General features: G+C 39.7%; 1 protein-coding gene across 1 annotated transcript; it reads right to left on the bottom strand.

The window, feature by feature from the left end:
- Positions 1–1982: 1982 nt before the first annotated feature.
- LOC114741329 (uncharacterized) lies at positions 1983–2942 on the bottom strand. The gene has a single exon (XM_028929580.1). It carries the CDS (start codon positions 2940–2942, stop codon positions 1983–1985), a length of 960 nt encoding a protein of 319 aa, XP_028785413.1.
- Between the last annotated feature and the right edge of the window lie 9922 nt (positions 2943–12864).

The following is a 12864-nucleotide window of genomic DNA, read 5'->3' as shown; positions in this document are numbered from 1 at the left end:
CAGTAAAGTAGCTTCTGTCTATCCCAATCTCCCCCTGACTCCACATAATCAACCACACGCTCCTCTGTATCAATCATCGCTTCTAGCCCAGTAATAAGGTCAATTAGAGGGGAGTTGATGTCAGACCAATTATCCAACCAGAAAGAAGTCGAACATCCATTACCTATTTTCCTGCCTACTCCTACCTTAAATTGCTTCCAAACTTCACATATACCTCTCCAAGTAAGAGAAGAATTCTGATGCTTCTTCACATCTGGCATAGCATAGTTCCCACATCGATATTTTGATCTTAAGACTTTGACCCACAAGGCTTCCTTTTTGTTGAGAAGGTTCCAACAAATTTTCATGATGTAGGCTTCATTTTGCTTTCTTAAGTTCTTAATGTCGAGCCCTCCTTCCTTCTTACCCTGAAGAATTTGATCCCATGAGACAAGATGCATTTTCCTCTCTTTCTCATTCTCTCCCCATAAGAAACTCCTGCTTTTCTGCTCCAATTGACCCAAAAGCCTTTTAGGGAGTAGCCGTATCTGCATATGGTAGGAGGGAAGAGCAGAAAGAATTGCTCTAACTAGCACTGTTCTTCCATCCAGATTGAGACAGTTGCGTTTCCATCCAGAAAGTCTTTGCTGAGCTTTTTCCACCAAGGGGGAAAAGTTAATATAAGAGGCTCGCCCATGGATCAAGGGAACTCCCAAGTATTTACCCAAGTCTCCAGTAAGCCCGACTCCCATTTTCTGGCTTAATTCTATGGCTCTGGAGAAGTGTACATTTTTGGAGACACACAACTTCGTCTTCGCCTTGTTCATATTTTGTCCTGAAGCAGCACAAAAGGCATTTATGCACCCTATCATAGCTTCAACTTGAAAGTTGCTTGCTTCGCCAAAGAGAAAGAGGTCATCAGCAAAGAACAGGTGGGAAATGTTAGGTCCTCTTGAACTCAGTTTAATCGGAGCCCAATCACCATCTTCAATAGCATCAAGGATAATGTGGTTCAACCTCTCCATACATAAGGTAAAGATATATGGAGAGATTGGGTCCCCCTGGCGTATTCCTCTCGTCGGTGTAAAGCTATCTGTTTCTTGACCATTCCACAGAATTCTGAAAGAAGAACTGGTAATGCAAGCCTTTATAACTTCACAGAGCTTTCTATTCACACCAACAGCATAAAGGGTGTCTTCAATAAAACTCCACTCAAGCCTATTATAAGCTTTTTCCAGATCTACTTTAACTGCCATCCACCCTACTTGCCCTTTCTTAAGGTTCATTGAGTGTATAACCTCTTGGGCAATAATAATGTTGTCACTACTTTGTCTTCCAGCGATGAAGCTACATTGATGGTGTCCCACCACTTTCCCCATGATTGTTTCCAGGCGGTTACTGATAATCTTTGTGACAATTTTATAGCTCACATTGCAAAGCGAGATGGGTCGAAAATCTTTGAGCTCTTCAGGATAGTCACTCTTCGGGATTAGCACTAAGTTGGTATTATTCAGTGCCTCTACCCTTGAAGGATCATTAAAGATTTCTTGAACCATACTGCAAACGGTGTGTCCAATAACATGCCAGTATTCATGGTAGAAAATATCTTGAATACCGTCTGGGCCAGGAGCTTTGAAAGCCCCTAAGTCAAAAGCTGCTACCTTGATTTCTGTATCACTGACCTCTGCAGACAAAAGAAGATAATCCCTATCAGAGAGTAATGGAAAGCTGTGCCTTGTATGAAGAGAGGGAGCCCCTGTTAAGCTACTCTGAAATAGCTTTTGATAGTAGTCCTGGGCCATTCTTTTGAGCTCTTGTTGATCAAAGATCCAATCACCCCTTGAGTTCTTAAGACCTTCAACACGGTCGCGCCTCCTATGTATGATGGCTGAAGAATGAAAGAATTTGCTATTCTTGTCCCCCCACTTTAACCAATTGCATCTAGACTTCTGAAACCAAAGAAGTTCTTCCTGGGCCAATGCCTTGTTATATTCCTTCCATAGCTACTTTTCTGTCTGAGCAAGATATTGGTTGTCCCATCGTCGCCTCTTCTTGTCTACTTCTTCAATTCTCTTCATCAAGCTATTTTTTTTAGCAGGTATATTCCCCACTCGTCTCTTGTTCCATTCTCTAGCTTCATGAGTAAATAAAGCGATTTTCTCGTTCCAACTTCCCTCTTTCCAGCATTGGTCAACCACATTGATAAAATCCTCCTCTAGAAACCAAGCTGCTTGGCAGCTAAAGGCTGGAGTTTGTTGCCTTTCCCATCTATCTGGTGAGTTTCTGATGAACAAAGGTCTATGATCCAAACCGAATTTGCACAAATGGTGGACCTTGGTTAAAGGGTATCTCTGAAGCCAAAGATCATTTGTGAAAGCCCAATCAATCCTCTCCTTCAGTATGTCTCTTTCCCAGGTAAATCTGTCCCCCACATAGTCAACTTCTATCAATTGGGTTTGTTGAATGCAATCATTAAACTGTCTCATGGAAGTTACATTAAGGTGATCACTGCCCTTCTTATCGGCATTAGAAAGATAAGCATTAAAGTCACTGATTACTAGCCAGGGCTCCGACATAGAGCTACTAATTTGAGTGAGGTCATGCCAAAGAGCAATTCTTAATTGACAAGACGGTTCAGCATAAATGCAGGATAACCAGAAGGAGTGATTTGAATTTACCATAGATACTTGGACGTGTAGAAGTTGGGTAGTAGAAAATTCATAGTGAATATTGACTTCGTCATCATTCCACAGAAGCCAAATACCACCTGCATAGCCTGTTGCTTCTACTCGAATCCAATTGTTGAAGCCCAACTTCTTCATTATACGATCTGCCTTCACACCGTTAACTCTCGTTTCCACCAGGATCACAAGATTAGCTTGTTTTCCTCTAAGCACATCTCTGAGTCTAGCTGGAAAAGATTTTGAGGCTGCACCTCTGCAATTCCAGGAGAGTAAATTCATAATTAAACAAGTAAAAGAGAGGGGGTGACTCAGATCCGTCCCTGACTTCCCAGGATTTCTGGCGTACCATCCTCTCCTAAAGCATCATCCCGCACCTCTTCATTTGTCTCATACCATTGGTCATTGATTTCATGATTTTCACGTTCAAACTGAGCCATGTCTCGACTTAACGAGGGGTCAAGTGGTTCTTTCGGACTACTTAGTATCTGTTTTTCCAAGGCCTCATGATTCATATTTGTTGTTACATTGGTGGGTTTATTACTCATAGTTCCAGCGTTAAAATTAGCCTGTTCCTTCCTTTCATTTCCCCCATTCAGACTTCCTTTCTCAAAGTCTAATGGGCCCTTCTTCACTAATGACCCAATAATGACTTGAAGGTCACGGCTTGTTTGCTTCTTTTTCATGACAGGAGAGACTATCTTGGGCCTAGTAGCTTTGCTTCTCTTAATACCCCCTATATGTTTCTTTTCACTGGGAGTGGATCGGCCATTTGGGCCCAGCCCCTCATTACCCTCTTTAGATTCTTCAACCCGAAATTCCTGTAGGTTAGGCTCCGGTTCCCATGCATTATCTCTCCTTCTTGATGAATCATCACTGTCATTGTTCCTGGCATTTCCTTTCTCTTCTTCTATTCCGTCACTCTCCCCCCTCTCTTTCCACTAGGTTCGTCAGACTTTGCAGTGCCTTGCCCATTCATTTGACCATTGCTCATCTGCTTGCTCTTCTCCTTAGGGAGAGAAGCACGTTCCCTTTTCTTTCTCCGCTCAGTAACAGGTACTGTTTTCTTGCTAGGTTCCTTCTTCTCAGTCGTAGGTTCAGAGGCTTCCATATCCTGCAAAATGTCAAATCTTGAGCCAGGTCCTGATTTCTTCTCTTTCATGGTATTCTTGTTTCCCATGACTTGGTCTTGTGAGTGCTTTTTGCCTGGTTCAATCTTTTTTCCTTGATCTATCTTTGGTTTCTGCCTAAAGGTTTTCTTTGCTTGCATCCAAGCTCCGTACATCTCTTCAATCGAGATGCCAGGTACACTGATTGGGGATTGACTCTCTACCTTTTTGTCTTTTGTTGAACTGGGTTGATCGGTCGGCGAGTTCTCTTCCGGCGGCATCACCTTCATTTCCACCGTCACAGGACAAGCTTCTTGGTTGTGCCCATGCACTCCACACCTGAAGCAGATAGTGTCTAATCCTTCATACTCAACCGTATATATCATCTTCCTGAGGACGAATTTTGATTGAAGCTGTCTATTGAGGTCGATTTCCACACTGACGGGTGCGAACTTCCCCCTCTCCACTGCCGTGTTCTTGTTGTTGCAGTGAGCCAAGGTATTTAAATCTACCTTCAAGGCCCTTCCAATTAAATTCCCTAGCTCCAACATACATTCTTCAAAGTAGCAATGCATAGGGAGGGTTGGAACTCTGATCCACACTGCGAGCTTTTTCACCTTATTGCAGTAGGGGTTGAAGTTCGGACTCCATTGTTGAACTGCTAAGTAGTGACCTTGAATAACCCATGGGCCATCAAATAACAGTTTTCTGCATAAATCTTTCTCCTGCGACCTGAACACGTAATAGTTGTTCGGCAGATCAATGATTTCGAAATTTCTTGATTTCAGTAGGCAAGAAACCCGATCCTTTATCATGCTTAAGTTTGTCTTCCTTCCCAGCAGACTAAGGATTAACGCATCCTTCCATGGTCTGCAAAGCTCTTTTAAACGTTCATTCGGCATGTTTAGCTTCAGGAGTTTTTCAAATAATAGTCTTTGTTCTTCAGATAAAACAGGGGCATATTCCTCTTCTTCCTTCAACCATTCCTGCATTTTTTTTCCAGGTCTTAGGTCGAAGCTTTCCTCCTGTAGACCAGTGAGTTTTTCCCTATACAATATTTGACTTCGTGTCTCCCTCTTCACACCTACGGGCTCCTGTGTTGATTGTCCTCTCAGTCCCTGTTCAAACGCTTCATCCATGTTGGCGTCATTTCCATTCTCCTGCGTATGCTCTTTAGGATCTAATTCCCGGTCTTCCATGGCAGCATCTTCATCCATTTTCTTGATATTCCTTCCAAGAATCTCATCTTCTTCCTTCGAAAGTTCCTTCCCTTCCTCCGGAGAAGTTCCAGAGTTGGTGGAAGGACCCCTGTGCGCACCCTTTCTCTCACAAACTTTCTCACTCATTGCGACACTCTCACCCTTCCCCACAGTTTAATTTTAAACGCATGATTGGTCCAACTTATGCCCTCAACCTCAATAGCCATAAGCCCTCCCGAATAGCATCTGATTTTTCAATCGGCCTTCTACTTAAAATAAGTAGTTTATGGCTCAAAATAAGCCCTCCCCACGATCCCATCTATCCTCCCATTCTCTTAATCCTTCCCTCTCCACCACCGTCAATAATTCTCCGTCCATCATCGCCAAATTTGAAGGCTAGGAAGGCTTTTCTTTCCTTCCTTCTTTAATTTATCCTATCATTCTCTCTATCAAAAATCGAAACTTGATAACTTGTTAATAGCCATGGAGGATTCAAGAGCACTCCACGCAGCCCCTCAAAATTTGAAACGCTAGATGGTCTAATTAGACCTTGGAAATACTAATAACTACTAGAATAGCCAAATAAACTTAATATTGTTAATCATCAACTGACCAACCCATGAAATGAAAACAAAAACATGAACTTGGGGAACGCCTTGAAAACTTACCAGATGAAAACAAAAGTCCTGATCTATTAGAAAATCAAGAGGCCGAATACTTATTGAATAAAAGTAATGCATGTGCTCGCCTGTGCTGCAAAAAATAGTAAATTTCTATTGATTTATTATTTGAGGGAACAAAAAAATGCAAAGCAGGGGTAGAAGATAGAGCCTCTTGATGGAAGATATGAAAACAATGGGAGAAAAGGAACAAAGTAGGGAAGCATCTCGGCAATGGGTATCAGGGTCTTCTTCCAATCACTGCAAACGAACGAATTGAATCTGGATATCATATGGGAGCACGTGGCGACACTTTACACCGGCTCTTTGGAGAAGCAATCTGACGTGACAGCTTTGTTGGTGTCATTTGCTAGTCGCCGATGAACATGTGGCTCTTTCGTGTCTCAGTTGCTCGTTTTGGTATCCCTTACTGGTCGGCGATGAACAAGGTAGTGAAAAAGGCAGAAAGGAAGGGGAAGACGAAATGTGAAGATGACATGTAGAGGTAGAGGAACCATGTGGCAATGAGGTGGCATATTGAGTGCCATGTGGAGTGCCACGTTTTATTAATGGTGATTATTAATGTTGGGTAACAGCCAAGATGACATTGCTACGGGGTGTTTGGATATTCAAAGAAGTGCTTCTCAAAAGCACTTTTCCGCAAATCGAGATAAATTCCTTCACATATTTACCTCGTAAACCGTAAAATCACTTTTTAAACCATAGTTTGGTTTCCATCCAAACACCCCTTACGTTTTGTTAAATTTTAAGGTAACATTACTTTTAAAAAAGTAGTTTAAATAAACCTTAAATAAATGTTGGGTAACAGCCAAGACAACATTGCTTTTAAAATTGTGAATTCGAACTCTGCTGTCAATGTGAGGATTTTATTGGTGGGCGACCTGTAAGTACTCTGTAAGCGCTTTCTGAGCCTAGAGGCATGTCCTGGTCTTGGTAAGCCCTCGGGACTCAACTCACCTAAATTTTTGTGTATTAAAAAAAACCTTCAAGGTAACATTGCTTTAAAAAAAACTTTCGGATACTTACGGCGTCTAAATAAAAACTTCCGGAATAAAAATAAACCTCAACCCAAATTTATATTTAAAATTGGACATAATAATATTTTATATTTGTGGTGTGTAGTTGGATGTCTTAAAAGACTGATTAGGCCTCTTCTTAGACCCAAAAACAAAAAGACAGATTAGGCCTCTTGATGCCTCAAAGTTCCTGGGGCCTGGAAAGCTTGAAAACATATGTGCGAATGCAATTCCTGGACATTGCGACATCCAGTTTCTTCTTGGGTCTGCTAACCCGTTTTGTGGAAAATTGTTTTAAGCTTATGCTTGGCACCTTTTGCTAAACCCCTATTTTGTGGATTCTTTACTGTGATAATAATGCTTTGTTATGTTTGGCTAAATATTAAAACATTCGTTGCCCTCTTGAGGGCATTAAATTATTTTGTTAGAGCACTAGAGTGTTGTTAAACATGGCTTTTTTATGTAGATGCTAATCAATCAATTAAAAATGAGAATAGCCGTCTTTGGATTCTCCTCTTCCAGTTAACACTTAACAGCTTCTTCATCTTTCAGCTAGCAATCACTGTAGATTCTAACCTGGATATTCCGTAGCACAATGCACCAGATTACAGCATCTGAAAAAAGTACTTGTTCCAGTTATTATTTACTGGTCTTCTACCCATAAGTGTTCGCATCATAATGAACATGGATTCACTCATTTTTCATACTCCTGTAAATTAATTATTATTATTGTTTGGAATAAAATCATATAATTCATCATCGGGACCACTCAACTGCGGCAGACCACTCAACTGTGGCAGACGTAGTCTGGATTCAGGTGACCATGAATTATGGAATCTCAGACGTCGAAGTGCTCTTGTGAAGTTCCTCTCTGAGCTTAATAAATTCGAGTACTCTGTTGGTGACAAAGACACATAATTTAATGTCTTCAAGCTGATCTGTCTTGGAAGGATCGATGACAGCGTGTTCATAAAATCCCACCATTCCAAATTCCTGTAAGGTTCAGGGCAAGTAGAATCTAAATTCACAAGCTTGAGACTTGCTCTGCGCAGAGAAGACCAATCTAAATTCACAGGCCGGCGTCTGAGAGTGGAGAGCGAAGGAGAAGAATGGATGGTAAGGGGAAGGAAAGACAGAACCTGCAGCGCCTCCTCAAGTAAGCTGTCCCCATCAACGACGATGAGGTCTGATTCGCCTCCACAACGACGGCGCTATTCCTGCCGGGAATCAGAAAAGGGGCGGCTACTCATAGCCATAATAGAATAGAACTGCCACACCCACACCGGCCATGAAGTTCTTTTTCACGATACCGACTACCAGACATGCCAGAAGGAAATTGGACGTATCAAGCTTGAACCCAGGCTGGGCTTGTGTTGATAAGCTCAAGGACATCAATGCAAATGCCTCAAAGTAAATCAGTCTCAATGTACTCCGGTATCCCTTTTCCCCTGTTTCCCCCTCTTTACTTTGGTTTTCATAAAAGAGGTACAGAGAGGTCAGCACCAGAACCACAAATCCCACCTCTATTTGGGCTACTTTCAAAGAAACCACCAAAAAATTCCCTCGGAATAGCATCCCGATGTACTTTGCAGAACGTATGAAGATGAAGAAGATGAATCTCACAATTCAGGACACGACGATCTTCAACAAATTCCACTGTCCAAATAGCTTTTGGAGCGGAGGACTCAGAACTATACGTCCGAATCCCACCATACTTGACCGGAATCTTCATAAACTAGCAAATACGTTTGGGTTGATTACTATATTTGAAAAGCAGGTGAGCATGGTGAATGTTGGAGCTCAATTAAAAAAAATAAAGCCCAAGGTTGAAGACGCTGTCACTTAGGCCCATTTAGTATTGAGTCCATTCTGATTTTGTATTGTTTATTCTATAACATGGTGTCTAGGGCTACGTGTCTCATTACAGCTGTATTGCTTCATCTTTTCTGGGTTATAAATGCCGCACTGTATTCATCGTTTTCTTCATGGCAATATATTATAATTTCTCTCTCTTAAGGTTTCAGTATCTCTTTAGTGAAGTCTTCGAGTGAGTAAGAATTAGGGAACGAATCAGTTCTCTGATATTTCGGGTGAGAGACCGCCGATGCATTATAAAGCGAAAAGATCAAAGACTTAAAATAATTGAGTTCGCAAGAAGGGAAAACACGTGTTTGTCCGCGGGAGGGAAAGAGAATGACATAGGTCTCACACACAAGTTCTAGGAAACTGATCATCATCGTACTAACTTGAGTTTAAAACCATTTTTAAGATTTTTTTTTTTTAAGGGGAATGAGAGTCGGGAGGCGCTGGATGTTTCTGAGATGAAGTGTTCCTTTTGACCAATTAGCTTGACAAGCTCAAAGAATATCAGGGGGTTTCGGAGCTTGATTCTTGTGTCAACCTTCATCCCATAGCTGGAGGGCTCGTTGATTTCCACCATTGTTTGTCTCTTACGGCTGTACAGTCCAATATGTTAGAGAGTGGCCAAACAGCAACTAAACTCCAGAGAAGCGCGTTGTGATGCTAATCCGCGGTCTGGAAGCAAACGATATGTAGGGGATGGACTGAGCATTTATTCGCCTTGTTTGTTTATCCCGAGCAAGGGGCAGCGAGGTGGCGTCGCATGTTGGGGTGCTCATGAGAATAGAGCAGCACTGGCCTGTCACTCGGCCTCACCGTTTAAACCCAAAACTTAAAATAGGTAATTTTTTAGGCCTGGCCTTTGAGATAACGAACTTAAAGAGGCCTGCAGTTTTTTTGCCCTTTTAATTAAAAATACAATTTTTAATTTTCCCCCCACATATTCTATCAAAATAATAAAAATGAAACAATAAAATTACTAATAAAAAGTATAAATATAAATAAAATTAAATCACAAACATAAACATCATCATATCTAAACATCTAAAACATTTATCATAGTACAATAGAGTCTATTGAATAAATAAATTAAATAGAAGACACACATAAACAATTAAATAAGTACCAAGTTCAGTAAATAATTACAACGCAAATGATATCTGGTTTAATTATAAATAATTAACAAAAAAGTTTAACTAACAAACATAATATACATAAAGAATAATCATTCATCTTACTGGTAAAATGTTTTATAAGAACGATGAGCTCAAACTCATCTGTTGGGCCCAACAGACGAGTATGAGTGCTTCATACTTGTCTGTTGTAGCAAAACAGATGAATATTAGGACTGTTTTTTCCTTAATTTTCAAAACAAACAAAAATGAGTGGAAAAAATAGACTTTTTTTTTTTTGGAGTAGGGCTGAAAAGTAGTCTACAAGTATTTAAGGTTTTATCTACTTGCTCGGAAGGTATTATATTGAATGAAACTCATCTTAGTGGATATCTGATTCAACTGAGGTTTTTATCTAGCTCAAATATCATCCCAGTATATTCATTCATCTGGGGATTAATTGGTTCAGTGGGTATTTGATCCTGGTTCGGCAATGGAATCTCTGTACGGTTCGCAAAAATTGGCTGATATGAGGACAACGGGTAATGTTATGGGAGCTTCGATGCCATTGTTTAACGGTTTTGCGTCTGCCTTGGGTGGTGTTTGCGCTAAAATTGTTTTGCGTCTTGTACGCTGGGTGCATGCAAGAATTTCTCTAGTTTCATTAACAAAAGGGGGGAAAAAATAAGGGCACAGATAGGACCAACGCACACTGCTTGGACTGAAATGCACACGCCGACGCTGAGTTGCTATTTATGGAGGGAAAATTACATAGGGTTCCACATAATAAGAATTCTAATTCTGAAAAAATCCCATGAAATCTGTAAAGGGTTTGATGTATTTTTATCAAAATTCTCTTAATTAAAATCTTCTGATGGCCAATTGCAAAACTTCAGTTGTGAATTCTACTATGATAGTTGTCAATAGAAAATTATGAACTTTAGCATAAAAAAATCGACAGCTAATCTTATAAAACTTACTAATGATAAATTGCTGATTTCTTATGCTAAAGTTATTAATTTCCTACATTCAAATTTTTAATCTTCCATTCACAACTGTCCCACTAGAATTGATAACTTTAATATAAAAAATTAACAACTAATCATATGCATCTTCCTCTCTAATATGAGAACTCAAAAAATAATTAATGAGAGTAAAACAATCTTGCAATTTTTTTTTAAATAAAAAGAGGCAAAGTAAAAATGACAATTGTTCCTCATGAAAAGAGACTGAGAGTCTTATCCTAAAATATAAAATGTAATTTATGGTATGAATTACACAATAAACTAAATTTTATAGGGATAAGGTCTATTTTTGTTTTAGAAGTTTTTACTTGAGAGTTGTGGGCATATAGAAATTTTTTAGGAGTAACGTTGCCTTGAAAGTTGGCAAAACGTAATAATATCACCCTGGCCGTTACCTAGCATTAAATGTTAATGACACGTGGCACTCTCACATGGCACTCAATATGCCACCTCATTGCCACATGATTCCTCTGCCTCTCCACCTCACCATCACACTTCATCATCTTTACCTTCTTTCTGCCTCCCTCACTTGTTCATGAACGTTGTGACCCCCGTTTCTTCTTGGATCTGCTAAATCGCATCTAATTCCTCATGGCCGTCGTCGGCCAAACTTGGCATTTTGATTGGGCTTTGTTCGTCGACATTATCATCAGCAAGAGTCTGCATTTTATTGAGCTGGGCCGTGATTGTACGTTCTGTATCACCAAAACTCGTCAAGAATAAAGTGTTAGGGGGAATAATTATATGAAGAGCACAAGAAGAAGAAATTAAAAAAAAAAAATACACACAATGTTTTTAAGGTGTGAATAGCACTTTCTTTGAATTAATTTGCCCCATCTATTCTTATCTTATAGGGTGCAAGTTGGATTGACTGACAAATTTTCTTCCGGATACAATAAAATCTTTGAATACGAACTGCACTTTCAGGATTTAAGCAAAGATAACAATAGCTTTCACAAAGTGATGATTTGACTTTATCTCTGCGTGTACTTAAATAGAAAGGTAATCTTTGTGTTTGTGTTGTGTTATATCCACATAAAGTGATAGTGAGAGGTTTATATTAAAAATATTCCAACATAAAGTAGAAAACGATCTCGAACAAGGACCAGTGTCCAAACAGACGAATCCAACTACACTCGATAGGAATATGAGAATCTCCATACTTTTTAATTAAACTTCATGGAAGAAGATGGGAAAGCTCTGGGAAAGGAAAGTGCCTGGATATGGCTATGACGTTGCTCTCTGGGGGGTACCTAGCATAAAGTATGTACCAACTTTGACTAATCTGACTTCAGCATTAGAATTAATCAGAATGAAGAGTAAAAAATAGATAGATAAATAAATAAATAAATAATTGGCTCCTAAATTTGGTGATGTGATAATTTATAATTTCCCTAAATTATAAGGAGCAGAAGACACGTCTTGCCTAATGAAACGAAAGGACTTTGATATAGGTTGCGCAAGGCATTTTTCCCAAGTCTCCTATGGGTCAACCAGAACCTCATTGTAAAGTATGCTAATTAATCATCTGATACGTGATTTTAGTTTCATACGTTAGACATTGGATTCCCTCATTCAGAATCAATTCATGTTCACATTGTCACGTGGTGACACTCAGATAAAGACAATAATCTTAACTTTAGCAAAATGAAGATGGCTTCAACAAAAGATGCCCAGAATGCTAAACACAGCTTTTGAGATGAGAGGAATTTAAAGTATGATTCCCCAACTTGCATCATAATTAGGTGGACGTAATCTTGGGAACCTCCTCTGCCATTACAGTACTAGTTCCTTAATTTCAGCAGGAACATTCTCTACTTTCTCAAGTTGTCTTCCACAGCAGAGCTTGCTGCATAACCTAGGATGTCAAAATATTCCCCTCCGTGATCTCAAGATGCCATTCCTTATTTTGATCTATGCAACTTTGCTCACTAAGAACAACAATAGACAACAAGAAGTAACAGAAACTGTCAGCTGCCAAATTGGACAATAAAACGAGCAAAATATTCAGCAAGATGATTTTGGCGAAAGTTGTTTTAAGCTATTGTTTGGCAACTTTTGCTAAACCCCTATTTTGTGGATTCTTTACAGTGATGCTTTGTTATGTTTGGCTAAGTATATAAACATTTTTTGCCTTCTTGAGGGCATTAAATTATTGTGTTAGAGCACTAGTGTGTTGTTCCGATATAAACATTTGTAAAAT

The sequence above is a fragment of the Neltuma alba genome, unplaced genomic scaffold (assembly GCF_004799145.2).
Source record: "Neltuma alba isolate B1F8T4 unplaced genomic scaffold, ASM479914v2 tig00003349_pilon, whole genome shotgun sequence".
Classification (NCBI taxonomy): Eukaryota; Viridiplantae; Streptophyta; class Magnoliopsida; order Fabales; family Fabaceae; genus Neltuma; species Neltuma alba.
This window is presented reverse-complemented; position numbering and strand designations above follow the sequence as displayed.